Source organism: Coregonus clupeaformis, chromosome 35 (genome assembly GCF_020615455.1).
Source record: "Coregonus clupeaformis isolate EN_2021a chromosome 35, ASM2061545v1, whole genome shotgun sequence".
In the NCBI taxonomy this organism is placed as follows: Eukaryota; Metazoa; Chordata; class Actinopteri; order Salmoniformes; family Salmonidae; genus Coregonus; species Coregonus clupeaformis.
Genome location: NC_059226.1, coordinates 21,366,151 through 21,387,503, shown reverse-complemented (window position 1 = coordinate 21,387,503; position 21,353 = coordinate 21,366,151). Strand labels below are relative to the sequence as shown.

At 44.3% G+C, this 21,353-nt stretch overlaps 1 protein-coding gene across 1 annotated transcript in view; it reads left to right on the top strand.

Moving 5' to 3' along the window:
• Nucleotides 1-21,353, top strand: part of LOC121551148 (phospholipid-transporting ATPase ABCA3-like) — a 67,091-nt gene that overhangs the window by 33,255 nt on the left and 12,483 nt on the right. The window contains exons 9-17 of the mRNA XM_045210921.1: nt 65-238; nt 430-611; nt 3,749-3,886; nt 5,354-5,483; nt 5,677-5,831; nt 6,501-6,656; nt 8,747-8,957; nt 9,277-9,427; nt 9,945-10,043. Of these exons, the coding sequence (XP_045066856.1) occupies nt 65-238; nt 430-611; nt 3,749-3,886; nt 5,354-5,483; nt 5,677-5,831; nt 6,501-6,656; nt 8,747-8,957; nt 9,277-9,427; nt 9,945-10,043 (1,396 nt within the window). The remainder of the gene's footprint in view (nt 1-64; nt 239-429; nt 612-3,748; nt 3,887-5,353; nt 5,484-5,676; nt 5,832-6,500; nt 6,657-8,746; nt 8,958-9,276; nt 9,428-9,944; nt 10,044-21,353) is intronic.

Below are 21,353 nucleotides of genomic sequence, written 5' to 3'. Positions count from 1 at the left end.
TGATTCTGTGCAGTCCGACTGCTATAATCTATCTCAAGCACACTCCGTCTCTCTCCCTCTCCAGCCAACGTGGCGGCGGCGGCGGGAGGCTTCATCTACTTCCTGTCCTACCTGCCGTACCTGTTCCTGTGGCCTCGCTACGACCTGCTTAGCCACGCCCAGAAGGTGTCCGCCTGCCTCATCTCCAATGTGGCCATGGCCATGGGAGCGCAGCTACTGGGCATGTTTGAGGGCAAAGGTGAGCCATGGTTACATGTTAACACACATGCAGCCACATACACACAGAGAGACACACCAATTCCCTCATACCAATGTTGTGTTTAAATACCAACACTCCAATTATGAGTCTTCACAGTTTATGCATTTCACTTTTCTCTACCCAACTTTATTCACTCTCTCCCCTCCCGTCCATCTCCCCCCTTCCCTCAGGCACGGGGATCCAGTGGTGTAACCTGTTTGAGCCGGTGACAGTGGACGATGACTTCTCCCTGGCCCAGGTGCTGGGGCTGCTGCTGCTGGATGCCCTGCTCTATGGTCTGGTGGCCTGGTACGTGGAGGCTGTGTTCCCAGGGGAGTACGGAGTCCCCCTGCCCTGCTACTTCTTCCTACTGGTACGTAGGGGTGGGTGTAGGTTTGGTCTGGGTCTGGGTGGGGGTGGGGGGATTGGTGTGTGTGTGTGTGTGTGTGTGTGTGTGTGTGTGTACAGGAAGGCAGTGTTCCCAGGGGAGTAATATCTACTTAAGACATGAGAAGAGAACTTATCTCTTTTCAATTATATTCACATACAATAACAATCAAAAGGACTACTGGGCCAGAAATAGTGTTTTATGACCTGCATGCTCTGAATTTATTTACTAGAGCCATTAGAGCAGGGGTGTCAAACTCATTCCATGGAGCGCTGAGTGTCTGCGGGTTTTTTTCCCCCCCTTTTAAATTAAGCCCTAAAGAAACAGGTGTGGGAATTCCTAACTGATTAGTGACCTTAGTTCATCAATCAAGTTCAAGGGAGAAGTGAAAACCTGCAGACACTCGGCCCTCTGTGCAATGAGTTTGACACATGCGCATTAGAGCTTTGGCCGTTGACCCGTAGTCTGAGAGGAATGCAGAATGACCCAAGTATTTTTATTAGCAAGAAGTATCAGGAAGTGTATGTTGTGTCAGACAGTGAGAGTGAGTCAGGCTGACTGGCTGGCTGTGTATGAGGACTGGAAACCCAAAATGTTTTGCAATGAATTTGCTATCACAAAAGGGGTCCTCAGCCCAATAAAGTTTGAGAACCCCTGCATTAGGGTTAGGCGGATGTCTTTGATGGTTCCTTTAAGTTCCACTAGGGTTAGGGTTAGACAGATATATTTGATGGTTCCTTTAAAGACATGCTCCAGTACTTTGGCGACTACTAAGTATTTTTTAAACCTCCCGCTTTGGGCTGGAGGTGTCAATGTGTAGTTCATACATGCATAATCTATGCACAGAATTACTGTCTTACCTCAATTAGCCGTGAAATCCCTAGTTTGAAAGAAACTGTTTTTCTAGAAGCTGTGCTGCGCCATTTTCCCTACATTTTCCCCGACGTGGGCCAGCCCCCTAGCAATTTGAGTTCAACCAATGAGCTTCAGAGTGACAGCTAGCAAGAGGCGCACACACAGCAGAGTGAGAGAGAGAGAGCAATGACATGGTGCACATATCTGCTCATATGTGACGTAGAATGCAATTTTCAGGGACCATGAGTGCTACTTTCAGAACTACTGGCTAAAAAGTATACAAAAGTAGGGCTATGGTTAGATGGATGACTTTGATGGTTCCTTTAAGGTCCACTAGAGTTAGGAGAATGTCTGATGGTTTCTTTAAGGTCCACTAGAGTTAGGAGAATGTCTGATGGTTCCTTTAAGGTCCACTAGAGTTAGGAGAATGTCTGATGGTTCCTTTAAGAGGGGAGGGAGATGTTCTTAATAGCCACTTAGCATTAAACAGGCCAGACTAGGATGACTTAGATTGACTACCAGTAAAATAGACTAAGATGATCACATTTTCATTGACTCTCTGCTGGAAGGGAAACGTATTTAATTTGCTGACGTTGCATCCAGTAATGAACAATAGTCTTAGTCAGCATGAGTTGGCTTGATAGAGAGAGAGAGACGAGAATAGACAAGGAAATGACTCTAGACAACTATACAATGCAATGCTTGTATTGTCCATTTCCATGGAAATTCATTTTGTGAGGTCAGCAATACTTTGCAGCAATAGTGCTTATTCCCTCCCTACTCAATTAACCATTCCATAGAGTCCTTTAGATTATTGTAATTGATATGCGAACTGCTTAACAAGAATGGGATGGATAACTAATTAATTAAGCATAAAACAGCCCACCCACATCCCAACCTTAATTTACAGTCACAGCTGTTGTTCTCTTTCAAGAGGGACTTTTTGTTGATTTAGTTTGGTGTGTGTGTGTGTTTCCAAACTCGGTCTTCGGGACCCCAAGGGGTGCACATTTATTTTTTTGCCCTAACACTACACAGCTGATTCAAATAATAAACAAATCATCCAGCTTTGATAATTGGAATCCGCTGTGTAGTGTTAGGGCAAAAACCAAAACGTGCACCCCTTGGGGTCCCGAGGACCGAGTTTGGGAAACGCTGGTGTAGTGTCTTGATAAGGAGCAAAGAGACAGACAGACAGTTTTTCTAACAACTCAATTACTTCCCCATTAGCGGCTGTATAGGGTGGTTTTGTTTTGTTTTGGATGCATTGCCATTGACCTTAGTTTGGGTCTCACTGAATTGTTTTCGATCCAAAGTCCCTGCTATCACACCTGACTCCAATAACCAACTAATCATGATCTTCAGTTTAGAATGCAATTAGTTTAATCAGCTGTGTTTGCTAGGGATGTGGAAAAAGTGTGACACCACTCCGGCCCCCGAGGACTGGAGTTACCCATCCCTGACTAGGTCAAGGTTTACTCCATAGACAAGACCTTTGATAGAGGCATCTTTCTGATACTGACCATAAGGGTACGAGCTGAGGAAAGAGAAGCATTCCACTGATTCTCTCTCTCTCTCTCTCTCTCTCTCTCTCTCTCTCTCTCTCTCTCTCTCTCTCTCTCTCTCTCTCTCTCTCTCTCTCTCTCTCTCTCTCTCTCTCTCTCTCTCTCTCTCTCTCTCTCTCTCTCTCTCTCTCTCTCTCTCTCTCTCTCTCTCTCTCTCTCTCTCTCTCTCTCTCTCTCTCTCTCTCTCTCTCTCTCTCTCTCTCTCTCTCTCTCTCTCTCTCTCTCTCTCTCTCTCTCTCTCTCTCTCTCTCTCTCTCTCTCTCTCTCTCTCTCTCTCTCTCTCTCTCTCTCTCTCTCTCTCTCTCTCTCTCTCTCTCTCTCTCTCTCTCTCTCTCTCTCTCTCTCTCTCTCTCTCTCTCTCTCTCTCTCTCTCTCTCTCTCTCTCTCTCTCTCTCTCTCTCTCTCTCTCTCTCTCTCTCTCTCTCTCTCTCTCTCTCTCTCTCTCTCTCTCTCTCTCTCTCTCTCTCTCTCTCTCTCTCTCTCTCTCTCTCTCTCTCTCTCTCTCTCTCTCTCTCTCTCTCTCTCTCTCTCTCTCTCTCTCTCTCTCTCTCTCTCTCTCTCTCTCTCTCTCTCTCTCTCTCTCTCTCTCTCTCTCTCTCTCTCTCTCTCTCTCTCTCTCTCTCTCTCTCTCTCTCTCTCTCTCTCTCTCTCTCTCTCTCTCTCTCTCTCTCTCTCTCTCCTCCCTCCTCCCTCTCCCCCCAGCCATCCTACTGGTGCAGTAGCCCCCGCATGGCCATGGAGAAGGAAGAGGAGGACGTGGAGAAGGCACTGAAGGGAGAGTTCATCGAGGAGGAGCCAGCCGGCCTGGTCTCAGGAGTCAAGATCAAACACCTGAACAAGGCAAGGTCTTAAATGCAAACTGTCCACCCAGTCCCAAAATCGATCCCTACCCCTCCCCTTGGCTGTAACCCTATGATGTCTTTAGATCTGTAAGGTGGAAGCAACACGGTGGCAGCTCCTCCACTACACTGCTTATACTGTCCAGACCCTTCAGTTCCCTAAGTATAGAAGGTTAGGGCCAAGGAGTTGGGAGCGCATTGGGACTGAGACATCAAGTGGTAGAACACGTTAAAAAAATAAAGAAAGAAACCCCCTTGTAGCTTTACCATTATGGGAGTGTGTGTTTATTTCAAAGTGGTCCTCAACATGTAAAAGAGCATCTCATTTCATATTGTTATGTAATGATAATTTTGAACTAGGCAGGAGGAGATTTTTAGTAAATTTTTAGTAAATTTTCTTCCGTTTGAAGATTAATGAACACAACCCAGGGCTGGGTGGATAAAAAACGTGGCTACATTTGGGAGAAGGAGATGAGGAGAAGGTGATTATGATGCTGGGCCCTTAGACCCAGGGGTGGAGATGGACAATAAAGACCATAATAATGACTTCCCCCAGGGATAGGTTGGTCATTGTAATCATTTATATGTAATGCTTTTAATCCAGGGATAGGTTGGTCATTGTAATCATTTATATGTAATGCTTTTAATCCAGGGATAGGTTGGTCATTGTAATCATTTATATGTAATGCTTTTAATCCAGGGATAGGTTGGTCATTGTAATCATTTATATGTAATGCTTTTAATCCAGGGATAGGTTGGCCATTGTAATCATTTATATGTAATGATTTTAATCCAGGGATAGGTTGGTCATTGTAATCATTTATATGTAATGCTTTTAATCCAGGGATAGGTTGGCCATTGTAATCATTTATATGTAATGCTTTTAATCCAGGGATAGGTTGGCCATTGTAATCATTTATATGTAATGCTTTTAATCCAGGGATAGGTTGGCCATTGTAATCATTTATATGTAATGATTTTAATCCAGGGATAGGTTGGCCATTGTAATCATTTATATGTAATGCTTTTAATCCAGGGATAGGTTGGCCATTGTAATCATTTATATGTAATGATTTTAATCCAGGGATAGGATGGCCATTGTAATCATTTATATGTAATGCTTTTAATCCAGGGATAGGTTGGCCATTGTAATCATTTATATGTAATGATTTTAATCCAGGGATAGGCTGGCCATTGTAATCATTTATATGTAATGCTTTTAATCCAGGGATAGGATGGCCATTGTAATATTTATATGTAATGCTTAATCCAGGGATAGGTGGTCATTGTAATCATTTATATGTAATGCTTTTAATCCAGGGATAGGTTGGTCATTGTAATCATTTATATGTAATGACTTTAATCCAGGGATAGGCTGGCCATTGTAATCATTTATATGTAATGACTTGAATCCAGGGATAGGTAGGCCATTGTAGTCATTTATATGTAATGATTTTAATCCTGCCAGGAGTTCAAAGTGGGTAACAAGACGCGGCAGGCTGTCAAGGACCTGACGGTGAACATGTTCGAGGGCCAGATCACGGTTCTGCTGGGGCACAATGGAGCCGGAAAGACCACAACACTGTCCATGCTGACAGGTGGGACACACGCACACACAGCCATACACATTGCTACTTTTCCCTTGTACAATCTACAGACGGAATTGAAAACAGTGATGATGCTAACAGAACCAAAAGCATAGACAGTCCAGTGTTTTCACTCTCAAACCAAACTCACAATAGGCTTTGTATTGTATAACTCACTCCTTATGTTTCTCTCTGTATCCTCCAGGTCTGTTTCCTCCCAGCAGTGGCAGGGCCTACATTAACGGCTATGACATCTGTCAGGACATGGCTCTGATTCGCCACAGCCTGGGCCTGTGTCCGCAGCACGACGTGCTCTTTGACAACCTCACTGTCCGGGAGCACCTGCTTTTCTACGCACAGGTAAGACATGCAAACACGCACGCAGGCACAGACAGGCGCAGAGACAGACAGGCACAGAGACAGACAGGGGCAGAGACAAACAGGCACAGAGACAGACAGGCGCAGAGACAGACAGGCGCAGAGACAGACAGGCACAGAGACAGTCAGACAGACACCATTCCTTTCCCCTCTACGTTCCTTATCTTCTGTCCTCTTATCGTTCCTTCTAAGTTTACTTTCTCATTTTCACTTCCCCACGCTTTAACTTTTCCTCACATTCCATACTTCCCTTCTTCCCTCTCTCTTGCGCTCTTGCGCTCTTTTTTTTGGTCATTTTAGCAAACGCTCTTATCCAGAGCGACTTACAGTTAGTGAGTGCATATATTTTCATACTGGCCCCCCGTGGGAAATGAACCCACAACCCTGGCGTTGCAAGCGCCATGCTCTACCAACTGAGCTACAGGGGACTACATTACTGAGTACCACTCTTGCGCTCTCTCTCTTATGCGCTCTCTCTTGTGCGTCTCCAGCTGAAGGGGTATTCCTTATGTCTCTCTCTCTCTTCTTCAGCTGAAGGGGTATTCCTTATGTCTCTCTCTCTCTTCTTCAGCTGAAGGGGTATTCCTTATGTCTCTCTCTCTCGTCTTCAGCTGAAGGGGTGTTCCTTATGTCTCTCTCTCTCGTCCCCAGCTGAAGGGGTATTCCCAGGAGAAGATTCCGGCGGAAGTGGACCGGATCATCAGGATCCTGAACCTGGAGGACAAACGGCATTCCCACTCCAAGACGCTGTCAGGTGGGATGAAGAGGAAACTATCCATCGGCATCGGCCTCATCGGAGACTCCAAGGTCAGTATTGGTCTGCGTCCCAAATGGCACCCATTTCCCTATTCAGTGCACTACTATTGACCCAAAGGTATTGTCTCGTCACTCAATTCAAAATGACTTTATTTATCCCAGAGGGGTAGGTAGCATGGCATTGTCAGTGTACAAGCATACAATAATTCCATGAATAAATACATATACACATGCACAGTGCCTTCAGAAAGTATTCACACCCCTTGACTTTTTCCACATTTTGCCAGAATTTAAAATGGATTCAATTGAAATGTTTGTCACTGGCCTACACATTATACACCATAATGTCAGTGGAATTATGTTTTTTTTAAAAATCTGTACAAATTAATAAAAACTCAAAGCTGAAATATCTTGAGTCAATAAGTGTTCAACCCCTTTGTTATGGCAAGCCTAAATACGTTCAGGAGAAAAAATGTGCTTAACAAGTCACATAATAAGTTGCATGGATTCACTCGGTGTACAATAATAGTGTTTAACGGGATTTTTGAATGACTACCTCATCTCTGTACCCAACACATACAATTATCTGTAAGGTCCCTCGGTCGAGCAGTGAATTTCAAACACAGATTCAACCACAAAGACCAGGGAGGTTTTCCAATGCCTCACAAAGAAGGGCACCTATTGGTAGATGGGTAAAAAAAAAAAGCAGACATTGAATATCCCTTGGAGCATGGTGAGGTTATTAATTACACTTTGGATGGTGTATTAATACACCCAGTCACTACAAATATACAGGCATCCTTTGCATCCGTGGTCCTCTGTAGCTCAGCTGGTAGAGCACGGCGCTTGTAACGCCAAGGTAGTGGGTTCGATCCCCGGGACCACCCATACACAAAAAAATAAAAAAAAATATGCACACAATGTAAGTCGCTTTGGATAAAAGCGTCTGCTAAATGGCATATTAAATTTAAATTAAAAATTAATCCTTTCTAACTCAGTTGCCGGAGAGAAAGGAAACTTATCGGATTTCACCACAAGGCCAATGGTGACTTTAAAACAGTTACAGTGTTTAATGGCTGTGATATGAGAAAACTGAGAATGGATCAACAACAATGTAGTTAGTCCACAATACTAACCTAATTGACAGAGTGAAAAGAAGGAAACCTATACAGAATAAAAATATTCCAAAACAGGCATCCTGTTTGCAACAAGGTACTAAAGTGATATTGCAAAAAATCTGGCAAAGAAATTAACCTTTTGTCCTGAATATCAAGTGTCATGTTTGGGGCAAATCCAATACAACACATTACTGAGTACCACTCTCATATTTTCAAGCACAGAGGTGGCTGCATCATGTTATGGGTATGCTTGTAATCGTTAAGGACTGAGGAGTTTTTCAGGATAAAAAGGAAACGTTATGGAGCTAAGCACAGGCAAAATCCTAGAGGAAAACCTGGTTCAGTCTGCTTTCTACCAGAAACTAGGAGATGAATTCACCTTTCAGCAGGACAATAACCTAAAACACAAGGCCAAATCTACACTGGAGTTGCTTACCAAGAAGAAGTGAATGTTCCTGAGTGTCCGAGTTACAGTTTTGAATTAAATCTGCTTGAAAATCTATGGCAAGACCTGAAAATGTTTGTCTCGCAATGATCAACAACCAATTTGACAGAGCTTGAAGAATTTTGAAAAGAATATTGGGCAAATGTTGCACAATCCAGGTGTAGAAAGCTCTTAGAGACTTACCCAGAAAGACTCACAGCTGTAATCGCTGCCAATTGTGCTTCTACAAGGTATTGACTCGGGTGTGAATACTTATGTAAATTATACTTTTCTGTATTTCATTTTCAATACATTTGCAAACATTTCTAAAAACATGTTTTCACTTTGTCAGTATAGGGTATTGTGTGTAGATGGGTGAGAAATCTATGTAATCCATTTTGAATTTGGGCTGTAACACAACAGAATGTGGGATAAGTCAAGGGATATGAATACTTTCTGAAGACACTGTATGTGCAACACACAAGGCTATTTCAACACATTTTACCCCTCTGGCACTTTTTCTGTCCCTTCCCTTCCACCCCCTCCCTCTCTCAATCTCTGTCCATCCATCCCTCCATCTCACGACCCCTCCCCTCCAGGTGGTGATGCTGGATGAGCCCACGTCGGGCATGGACCCGTCGGCGCGACGGGCCACCTGGGACCTGCTCCAGGGCGAGAAACGCGGGCGCACCATCCTGCTGACTACGCACTTCATGGACGAGGCCGACCTGCTGGGGGACCGAATAGCCATCATGGCTGGGGGAGAGCTGCAGTGCTGCGGGTCGCCGCTGTTTCTCAAGAACAAATACGGTGAGAGAAAAGAGTGAGAAAAAGAGGCATGGTAGAGAGGATAAAGGATGGGGCAAAGGGAAGAGAGGAGGGAAGGTAAAATGAACAGGTGTGATGGAGAGGTTGTAGAAAGTGAGAGAAGAGAAAAGAGGTGGAATGGAGTGGTGAAAGGAAATGGGTTGGACAGAATGGGTGAGAAGTGGAAGAGTGCGGAGTGAAGAATACAATACAGAACGTGCTGAATGTGAATAGTGTGAATAACTAGTAGTTGTAGAATGTCTTGAGGTGATAAGAGAATGTTTCAGAGATCTAACTTCATCTTCCTTCTCCTGCGTCTCAGGTGCTGGCTACCACATGGTGATCGTGAAGGACACGCTGTGCAACGTGTCTGAGATCACACGGCTGGTCCACATGTACGTTCCCAATGCCACGCTGGAGAGCAGTGCCGGGGCTGAGCTCTCATACATACTGCCCAAAGAGAGCACCAACAGGTAAGACATACACACACACACACACACACACCTGTATGTCTCTCATTCCCTCCCAACCTAAAATCAATACCCAATCTCACACAGGCTATCAGTGCCGATGGCCACAGCTCTGAGTTTAGTGTGACATACTATTTCTGTCAGTCTATTTTGATGAGCCCAAGTTGGGTCCAATCTGAGGGTGTTGCTACTTGCTACAGTATGATTACAGAGACCTCTACTTCTAGAGGTGAGGGTGATATTTCAAGTAGATATATATAGCTGACGTCCCAAATGGCACCCTATTCCCTATTTAGTGCACTACTTTTGATCACTTTTGACCTGGTGAAAAGTAGTGCACTGAAAAGGGAATAGGGTGCCATTTTGGTCACAGCCATAGTTGTTGGTTTTATCTGTATTGAGTGACTGTTAAGAGGTGGTTTAACGGCCTGAGATGTATCCATAGCTCCCCCATTACACAAGACTGTTTTAGACCCGGGTCTGATTGATCTCTGATGGATCAATGTGTTTACCTCTCCAGGTTTGAGCTGCTGTTTGCAGAGCTGGAGATGAACAGAGAGGAGCTAGGCATCGCCAGCTATGGAGCCTCTGTCACCACCATGGAGGAGGTCTTCCTCAGGTATGGGACCACACACTCATCACAGCTCCCAGGGAGAATACCAGCTAAGTCTGGATCTCTCAACACAGCTCCCAGGGAGAGTACCAGCTATGTCTGGATCTCTCACCACAGCTCCCAGGGAGAATACCAGCTAAGTCTGGATCTCTCACCACAGCTCCCAGGGAGAGTACCAGCTATGTCTGGATCTCTCACCACAGCTCACAGGGAGAGTACCAGCTATGTCTGGATCTCTCACCACAGCTCCCCAGGGAGAGTACCAGCTGTGTCTGGATCTCTCACCACAGCTCCCCAGGGAGAGTACCAGCTATGTCTGGATCTCTCACCACAGCTCCCAGGGGAGAGTACGAGCTATGTCTGGATCTCTCACCACAGCTCCCAGGGAGAGTACCAGCTATGTCTGGATCTCTCACCACAGCTCCCAGGGAGAGTACCAGCTATGTCTGGATCTCTCACCACAGCTCCCAGGGAGAGTACCAGCTATGTCTGGATCTCTCACCACAGCTCCCAGGGAGAGTACCAGCTACGTCTGACCTCTGTGATTGCCAACAAGGGTTTTGCCACCAAGTACTAAGTCATGTTTTGCAGAGGGGTCAAATACTTATTTCCCTCATTAAAATGCAAATCAATTTATAACATTTTTGACATGCGTTTTTCTGGATTATTTTGTTGTTATTCTGTCTCTCACTGTTCAAATAAACCTACCATTACAATTATAGACTGATCATTTCTTTGTCAGTGGGCAAACGTACAAAATCAGCAGGGGATCAAATACTTTTTTCCCTCAATGTACAGTGGGGAGAACAAGTATTTGATACACTGCCGATTTTGCAGGTTTTCCTACTTACAAAGCATGTAGAGGTCTGTCATTTTGATCATAGGTACACTTCAACTGTGAGAGACGGAATCTAAAACAAAAATCCAGAAAATCACATTGTATGATTTTTAAGTAATTCATTTGCATTTTATTGCATGACATAAGTATTTGATACATCAGAAAAGCAGAACTTAATATTTGGGACAGAAACCTTTGTTTGCAATTACAGAGATCATACGTTTCCTGTAGGTCTTGACCAGGTTTGCATACACTGCAGCAGGGATTTTGTCCCACTCCTCCATACAGACCTTCTCCAGATCCTTCAGGTTTCGGGGCTGTCGCTGGGCAATACGGACTTTCAGCTCCCTCCAAAGATTTTCTAATGGGTTCAAGTCTGGAGACTGGCTAGGCCACTCCAGGACCTTGAGATGCTTCTTACGGAGCCACTCCTTAGTTGCCCTGGCTGTGTGTTTTGGGTCGTTGTCATGCTGGAAGACCCAGCCACGACCCATCTTCAATGCTCTTACTGAGGGAAGGAGGTTGTTGGCCAAGATCTCGCGATACATGGCCCCATCCATCCTCCCCTCAATACGGTGCAGTCGTCCTGTCCCCTTTGCAGAAAAGCATCCCCAAAGAATGATGTTTCCACCTCCATGCTTCACGGTTGGGATGGTGTTCTTGGGGTTGTACTCATCCTTCTTCTTCCTCCAAACACGGCGAGTGGAGTTTAGACCAAAAAGCTCTATTTTTGTCTCATCAGACCACATGACCTTCTCCCATTCCTCCTCTGGATCATCCAGATGGTAATTGGCAAACTTCAGACGGGCCTGGACATGCGCTGGCTCGGAGCAGGGGGACCTTGCGTGCGCTGCAGGATTTTAATCCATGACGTCGTAGTGTGTTACTAATGGTTTTCTTTGAGACTGTGGTCCCAGCTCTCTTCAGGTCATTGACCAGGTCCTGCCGTGTAGTTCTGGGCTGATCCCTCACCTTCCTCATGATCATTGATGCCCCCACGAGGTGAGATCTTGCATGGAGCCCCAGACCGAGGGTGATTGACCGTAATCTTGAACTTCTTCCATTTTCTAATAATTGCGCCAACAGTTGTTGCCTTCTCACCAAGCTGCTTGCCTATTGTCCTGTAGCCCATCCCAGCCTTGTGCAGGTCTACAATTTTATCCCTGATGTCCTTACACAGCTCTCTGGTCTTGGCCATTGTGGAGAGGTTGGAGTCTGTTTGATTGAGTGTGTGGACAGGTGTCTTTTGTACAGGTAACGAGTTCAAACAGGTGCAGTTAATACAGGTAATGAGTGGAGAACAGGAGGGCCTTAAAGAAAAACTAACAGGTCTGTGAGAGCCGGAATTCTTACTGGTTGGTAGGTGATCAAATACTTATGTCATGCAATAAAATGCAAATTAATTACTTAAAAATCATACAATGTGATTTTCTGGATTTTTGTTTTAGATTCCGTCTCTCACAGTTGAAGTGTACCTATGATAAAAATTACAGACCTCTACATGCTTTGTAAGTAGGAAAACCTGCAAAATCGGCAGTGTATCAAATACTTGTTCTCCCCACTGTATGTACCTGCAGGCTTTTAAGTGGACACACACACACAAACATACACACACACACCAGTGGCGGTCGGTGCCGTCTAAGATGAGGGTGGATGATTATTTCTATTACAGCATATTGGATGACTGTCATTCATATTCCATTCACCCAGTTCAATGTAACAGCGATAGGTTTAGGCTACTACGTGATACAAAAAATGTCCCTATACCCATCATGAGTTTGCTACAACCTAGCTTATGAATGAACGTTTACAACATAGATGCACGCAGGTCGAGAGAAACATTTAAGGTGACAGACAGTGACACATTCAATACCGCCTTGCACACTCTTGCCTGCATCTAGCTGATCTAGGGTGTAATCATTAGTCTAACAGTTGCAAACAAGAGTTTCTATTGAACAAATTCAGGTATGTCCTTAAGCCATTTTGCCACAACTTTGGAAGTATGCTTGGGGTCATTGTCCATTTGGAAGACCCATTTGCGACCAAGCTTTAACTTCCTGACTCATGTATTGAGATGTTGCTTCAATATATCCACATAATTTTCCTTCCTCATGATGCCATCTATTTTGTGAAGTGCACCAGTCCCGCCGGCAGCAAAGCACCCCAACAGCATGATGCTGTCACCCCCGTGCTTCACGGTTGGGATTGTGTTCTTCGGCTTGCAAGTCTCCCCTTTTTCCTCCAAACATAATGATGGCCAAACAGTTCTATTTTTGTTTCATCAGACCAGAGGACATTTCTCCAAAAAGTACGATCTTTGTCCCCATGTGCAGTTGCAAACCGTAGTCTGTTTTTTTTGGGGCGGTTTTGGAGCAGTGGCTTCTTCCTTGCTGAGCGGCCTTTCAGGTTATGTCGATATAGGACTCATTTTACTGTGGATATAGATACTTTTGTACGTGTTTCCTCCAGCATCTTCACAAGGTCCTTTGCTGTTGTTCTGGGATTGATTTGCACTTTTCGCACCAAAGTACGTTCATCTCTAGGAGATAGAACGCGTCTCCTTCCTGAGCGGTATGACGGCTGCGTGGTCCCATGGTGTTTATACTTGCATACTATTGTTTGTACAGATGAACGTGGTACCTTCAGGCGTTTGGCAATTGCTCCCAAGGATGAACCAGACTTGTGGAGGTCTACACATTTTTTTCCGAGGTCTTGGCTGATTTCGTTTCATTTTCCCATGATGTCAAGCAAAGAGGCACTGAGTTTGAAGGTAGGCCTTGAAATACATCCACAGGTACACCTCCAATTGACTCAAATGATGTCAATTAGCCTAAAGCCATGACATCATTTTCTGGAATTTTCCAAGCAGTTTAAAGGCACAGTCAACTTAGTGTATGTAAACTTCTGACCCACTGGAATTGTGATACAGTGAATTGTAAGTGAAATAATCTGTCTGTAAACAATTGTTGGAAAAATTACTTGTGTCATGCACAAAGTAGATGTCCTAACCGACTATCCTAAAATATAGTCTGCTAAATGACTAAAATGTAAATGTAAATATAGTTTGTTAACAAGAAATTTGAGGAGTGGTTGAAAAACGAGTTTTAATGACTCCAACCTAAGTGTATGTAAACTTCCGACCTCAACTGTAGCTACAATCATGCAGTAACGTTACAGTGTACAGTCAGTAAGCAGTTTAGTACTTGCACCGGCGGGCCCCGGTGGCAATAAATTAGTAAAACCAAAAGCTTACCTTGACTTGGAAGAGTTCCAGTGTTGTTTTGGATAGTCATAGCCAGCTAGCTAACATATCATCCCTCTATTTGAGCAGGGTGTTTGAGTAGGCTTAACTAGCTAGCTGCATTTGCTAGCTAAGTAAGTGAAACTGAAAGTAAAAAAACAAAATGACAATCTCTATCTCTCTCTTGCTTCTCCTTCATCTTTCTCTCTCTTTGAGTCAACTACTCACCACATTTTATGCACTGCAGTGCTAGCTAGCTGTAGCTTATGCTTTCAGTACTAGATTCATTCTCTGATCCTTTGATTGGGTGGACAACATGTCAGTTCATGCTGCGAAAGCTCTGATAGATTAGAGGACATCCTCCGGAAGTTGTCATAATTACTGTGTAAGTCTGTGGAAAGGGGTGAGAACCATGAGCCTCCTAGGTTTTGTATTGAAGTCAATGGACCCAGAGGAGGACGGAAGCTAGCTGTCCTCTGGCTCCACCATGGTGCTACCCTACAGAGTGCTGTTGAGGCTACTGTAGACCTTCATTGCAAAAAAGTGTTTTTATCAATTATTTGGTGACGTGAATATACTTTGTGTATTTGCATCTAAAAAGGATAACTTTTTTTATGTTTTACAATGTTTATTTGTATGAAATTCACAGAGGAGGATGGTCCTCCCCTTCCTCCTCTGAAGAGCCTCCACTGACACCCACACTTATTCCAGTTCTCATCTTCCGCTCAATTACTCCGCATCACCAGCCAGCTGCTTCAGCCTACTTCTGAGCAATTATTTCTGCCTGTGTGTTTAAAGCCTGTTTGTCTGTGTGTGTTTTGGGGGGGGGGTTTAGTACAGTTTGTGTTACTGTCTGTTAGTACAGTTTGTGTGCGTGCACACGTTCTTGTAGGCACGTGTTCTTTCAGTAGGACACAGCTGTAAAGGCTCTAAACAGGATGTAGCAATTACCTCCAAAATGTCTAATTTCAGGCGTCATTATTTTTACATAATGCTGTGGGTCTATCAGTGAGTGTCTCAGTCATTAACCGTATACAAAAGCCTCATTAGTCTATTTGTTTTCAACTACACTAAAAGCCACCATCTTAACACATGTTCAATCTGTTCACACTGGTACATACTGTAGCTGAAGGTGTAACACCATCTAAATTAATCCTATCATTAGTGTTTATTTTTAACTACACTAAAAGCCGCCATCTTAACACGTGTTCAGTCTGTACATACCCTGGCTTGTACATGCTGTAGCTAAAGCCTTAGCCCTACAACATACAGCCTCTTTCCATTATTAATTTCATTCAGCTTTATTCCCACCCTGCTCTTTGAAGGGGTGGACCATCTACATTAGTCCTGTCATTTCAGTTTCTGTTCACATATGCTGAAAGCTACCTAATTTAACACCTGTTCAGACTGTTCTTACCTTGGCTTAGTAATTTCTGCTTCTTTTCATCTTACTACATATGTGGTCTCATGGCCATTATCAATTTCATAGAGCTACTGCAGAGGCCCCTAGTCCATTTTCATTGCTGATCTCTTATAGAACTGTTAGATGAAGCTCCTTGAGAATTTAGCTGTAGATGGAATCAAATGTTGCCGCTCCGTCTCTCTCCTCTACCTGTCTTCTTTGTCTGCCTGTTGAAACAGACAGATGTCTGTCAGGCATTGTGGGAGTGGAGATTGGCTGGCTGAATTCATCATAGATTTGTAACGAACAGAAATTGTGTTCTGGCTATTGTGGTTGTCCAAGCTCCTGTCCATCCCCTCTGAGAGGGAGAAGGCAAGAGAGTTAGCAGGGCTGGAATTACATAAAATGCTCACCATCACCAATAACACACACTTATTAAGTACTCTCCGATGTGCTCCTTTGTTTTGTGTACAATAGACACCCCCCTGGGGTGTGTTCCTGAGTCCTGTGAAGAGATTTCAGCATCAAAATCCCATCTGATTCGCACAGAGTGCTCTCTCCACAAGCCACTTCCTGAACACGATGATTCATCCAATTATGAATTAATGTTTCATGTCTATAAATACGTTTTGTACAAACTGTCAAGATGTCATACAGTACAAAGAAAGGGTCCTACGTTCTTCCGGACCACCTGACATGATTAGGAAAAACTAGTTTCCTGGTCAGATCACATGTTCTGGAAAAACTCAGCATAGTTAATTTAATTTACAGCTGAATTAAATTGTCATAATCTCATAATTTAACACTAGGTATCTAACTACTCTAAATTGTATATTTCCTTATATGTTGTCATGATAAAGCTCAGTTCTGTAGGGTAGCTCAGTAAAATTGTTATAACTAAGTTGTATTCGTCCCTGTGTACTGTCAGACTAGAGAAGTGCACTAAGTTGCATACAGTGCCTTGGGAAAGTATTCTGACCCCTTGACTGTTTCCACATTTTGTTACGTTACAGCCTTATTCTAAAATGGATTAAATAAAGGTCCCCAAGAACACAGTGGCCTCCATCATTCTTAAATGGAAGAAGTTTGGAACCACCAAGACTCTTCCTAGAGCTGGCCGCCCGGCCAAACTGAGCAATAAGGGGAGAAGGGCCTTGGTCAGGGAGGTGACCAAGAACCCGATGTTCACTCTGACAGAGCTCTAGAGTTCCTCTGTGGAGATGGGAGAATTTTCCAGAAGGACAACCATCTCTGCAGCACTCCACCAATCAGGCCTTTATGGTAGAGTGGCCAGATAGAAGCCAGTCCTCAGTAAAAGGCACATGACAGCCCGCTTGGAGTTTGCCAAAATGCACCTAAAGACTCTCAGACCATGAGAAACAAGATTCTCTGGTCTGATGAAAACAAGATTGAACTCTTTGGCCTGAATGCCAAGCGTCATGTCTGGAGGAAACCTGGCACCATTCCTACGGTGAAGCATGGTGGTGGCAGTGTCATGCTGTGGGGATGTTTTTCAGCGGCAGGGACTGGGAGACTAGTCAGGATCGAGGCAAAGATGAACAGAACAAAGTACAGAGAGATCCTTGATGAAAACCTGCTCCAGAGCGCTTAGGACCTCAGACTGGGGTGAAGGTTCACCTTCCAACAGGACAACGACCCTAAGCACACAGCCAAGACAACGCAGGAGTGGCTTCGGGACAAGTCTCTGAATGTCCTTGAGTGGCCCAGCCAGAGCCCGGACTTGAACCCGATCGAAGATTTCTGGAGAGACCTGAAAATAGCTGTGCAGCAACGCTCCCCATCCAACCTGACAGAGCTTGAGAGGATCTGCAGAGAAGAATGGAAGAAACTCCCCAAATACAGGTGTGCCAAGCTTGTAGCATCATACCCAAGAAGACTCAATGCTGTAATCGCTGCCAAAGGTGCTTCAACAAAGTATCCAAGATGGCGTAGTAGTGCGGTCGCTTTTATTCATTGTCCTTGTGTAAATATCCCGTTTCTTGTTTTTTTTGTCTATTTTGTATATATTTCTCAATTTTTACTTTTAATTCTTTAACTTAATATACTTTCCTGCCACCCTCCTCACCCAACGTGGAAAGGATTATATTATTTCTTTATAACTTTCATCAAGAACCTTAAGCTGAAACTAGTGTAGCTGCAACTGAATGGCTACTTGCTATTAGTCACCGTTCGCGTCTTCACCATTGTCCGTGGCCTACACTATCCACCAGCCAGCTCTAGCTCTAGCCTGGACAATTCGTCGGCCAGTCTGCACAGCGTGCTATCGACCCAGAGCTTATTGGATTTTCTGCCGGAAAGCCTATTTTATTGCCTTACCTCCATAACTTGCTAAATTTGCACACTGTATATTATATGTATTTCTGTTGTATTTTTGACTTTGTTTTGTTTTACCCCATATGTAACTCTGTGTTGTTGTTTTTATCGCACTGCTTTGCTTTATCTTGGCCAGGTCGCAGTTGTAAATGAGAACTTGTTCTCAACTGGTTTACCTGGTTAAATAAAAGGTGAAAAAAAATAAAAAAATAAAAAACCTGGTAGGTTCGTTGATAATTTGTGTGAGATTGAGGGCATCTAGTTTAGATTGTAGGATGGCCGGGGTGTTAAGCATATCCCAATTTAGGTCACCAAGCAGTACGAACTCTGAGGATAGATGGGGGGCAATCAATTCACATATGGTGTCCAGGGCACAGCTGGGGGCTGAGGGGGGTCTGTAGCAAGCGGCAACAGTGAGAGATTTATTTCTGGAAAGGTGGATTTTTGAAGTAGAAGCTCAAACTGTTTGGGCACAGACCTGGATAGTGTGATAGACCTCTGCAGGCTATCTCTACAGTAGATTGCAACTCCACCCCCTTTGGCAGTTCTATCTAGACGGAAAATGTTATAGTTGGGGATGGAAATTTCAGAATTTTTGGTGGCCTTCCTAAGCCAGGATTCAGACACTGCTAGAACATCAGGGTTGGCGGAGTGTGCTAACGCAGTGAATAACTCAAACTTAGGAAGGAGGCTTCTGATATTTACGTGCAGAAAACCAAGACTTTTACGGTTACAGAAGTCAACAAATGATAGCTCCTGGGGAGTAGGAGTGATACTGGGGGCTGCAGGGCCTGGGTTAGCCTCTACATCACCAGAGGAACAGAGGAGGACTAGAATAAGGATACGACTAAAGGCTTTAAGAACTGGTCTTCTAGTGCGTTGGGTACATAGAATAAAGGGGGCAGTTCTCCGGGCGTTGTAGAAGAGATTCAGGGCATTATGTACAGAAAAGGATATGGAAGGATATGAGTACAGTTCAGGTAACCCTAATCGTTGGGTAACAATGAAAGAGATCATCACTGAGGCACCCGATTGAGCCGGTCTCGGCGTGTATGAGGGGGGGTGGAACAAAGAAACTATTTGAGGCAGTTTGAGAGGGACTAGGGGTTCTACAGTGAAATTTTATAATAAGAACTAACCCAAACAGCAATAGGCAAGGCATAATTGACATGGGAGAGAGGCATAAAGCAGTCACAGGTGTTATTAGAGAGAGCTAAGACAACAACTGGTAATAGCGATAACGTTTGGGCTAAGGCTAAACAGAATAAACAGGACAGGGTACCGTGTAAAGGAACAGTCCAGCAGGCATCAGCTGTGCAGCTGAGTGATCGTAAGGTCCAGTGAACAGCAATATGTGAGTCCGAGAGCAGTTCAAATTGGTGCTTCAGCACAGCTAGCAGGGAGCAGAGTTGTAGTTTGGCGTGTGCTAGCGGGCCGGGGCTGGCAGATGGATCTTCGTGAGTCGTCGCAATGGGAAGCCTGTTGAAACCACATCAGACGATTTCGTCGGCAAACCAGTCGTGTTGGATCGGCGGGGCTCAGTGTCAACACTAGGAGGTCCCGTCCGGTTGACAGAGAGGTAGATAGCCGGGAGATGGGCCTGAGGCTAGCTCAAGGCTAACTGGTGCTTGCTATAGGGCAATGGTAATTAGCCAACAACAGGTTGCAGCTAGCTAGCTGTTTACGGATTCAAAGGGGGTGACACTCTAGATCCAAACTGTTACAGACCCATATCCATCCTGCCCTGCCTTTCAAAAGTTTTTGAAAGCCAAGTCAACAAACAGATCACCGACCATTTCGAATCCCACCGTACCTTCTCCGCTATGCAATCCGGTTTCGAGCTGGTCGTGGGTGCACTTCAGCCACGCTCAAGGTCCTAAACGATATTATAACCGCGATCGATAATAGACAGTACTGTGCAGCCGTTTTCATTGACCTGGCCAAGGCTTTCGACTCTGTCAACCACCGCATTCTTATTGGCAGACTAAATAGCCTTGGTTTCTCAAATGACTGCCTCGCCTGGTTCACCAACTACTTCTCAGATAGAGTTCAATGTGTCAAATCGGAGGGCCTGTTGTCTGGACCTATGGCAGTCTCTATGGGGGGTGCCACAGGTTCAATTCTTGGGCCGACTCTTTTCTCTGTGTATATCAATGACGTCAGCTCTTGCTGCTGGTGACTCTCAGATCCACCTCTACGCAGACGACACCATTTTTGTATACATCTGGCCCTTCATTGGACACTGTGTTAACAAACCTCCAAACGAAGCTTCAATGCCATACAACACTCCTTCAGTAGCCTCCAACTGCTCTTAAACACTAGTAAAACTAAATGCATGCTCTTCAACCGAACGCTGCTTGCACCCGCCCACCCGACTAGAATCACTACTCTGACGGGTCTGACCTGCAGTATGTGGACAACTACAAATATCTAGGTGTCTGGTTAGACTGTAAACTCTCCTTCCAGACTCACATTAAGGATCTCCAATCCAAAGTTAAATCTAGAATCGGTTTCCTATTTCGCAACAAAGCCTCCTTCACTCATGCTGCCAAACATGCCCTCGTAAAAACCGACTATCTCATCGATCCTTGACTTCAGGCGATGTCATTTACAAAATAGCCTCCAACACTCTACTCAGCAAATTGGATGTAGTCTATCACAGTGCCATCCGTTTTGTCTCCAAAGCCCCATATACTACCCACCACTGTGACCTGTACGCTCTTGTTGGCTGGTCCTCACTACATATTCGTCGCCAAAACCCACTGGCTCCAGGCCATCTATAAATCACTGCTAGCAAATCCCCGCCTTATCTTAGCTCATTGGTCACCATAGCAACACCCACCCGTAGTCTGCGCTCCCAGCAGGTATATCTCACTGGTCATCCCCAAAGCCAACACCTCCTTTTGGCCGCCATTCCTTCCAGTTCTCTGCTGCCAATGACTGGAACAAATTGCAAAAATCTCTGAAGCTGGAGACACTTATCTCCCTCACTAACTTTAAGCATCAGTTGTCAGAGCACCTTACCGATCACTGCACCTGTACACATGCCCATCTGAAATTAGCTCCGCCCAACTACCTCATCCCTATATATGTTATTTATTTTGCTAATTTGTACCCCAGTATCTCTATTTGCACATCATCTCTTGCACATCTATCATTCCAGTGTTAATACTAATTGTAATTATTTTGCACTATAGCCTATTTATTGCCTTACCTCCATAACATGCTACATTTGCACACACTGTATATATATTTATTTCTGTTGTATTTTTGACTTTGTTTTGTTTTACCCCATATGTAACTCTGTGTTGTTGTTTTTATCGCACTGCTTTGCTTTATCTTGGCCAGGTCGCAGTTGTAAATGAGAACTTATTCTCAACTGGTTTACCTGGTTAAATAAAGGTGAAATAAAATAAAAGTAAACGATCTGAATACTTATGTAAATGTGATATTTCATTTTTTCATTTTTACTAAATTAGCCAACATTTAAAAAAACATGTT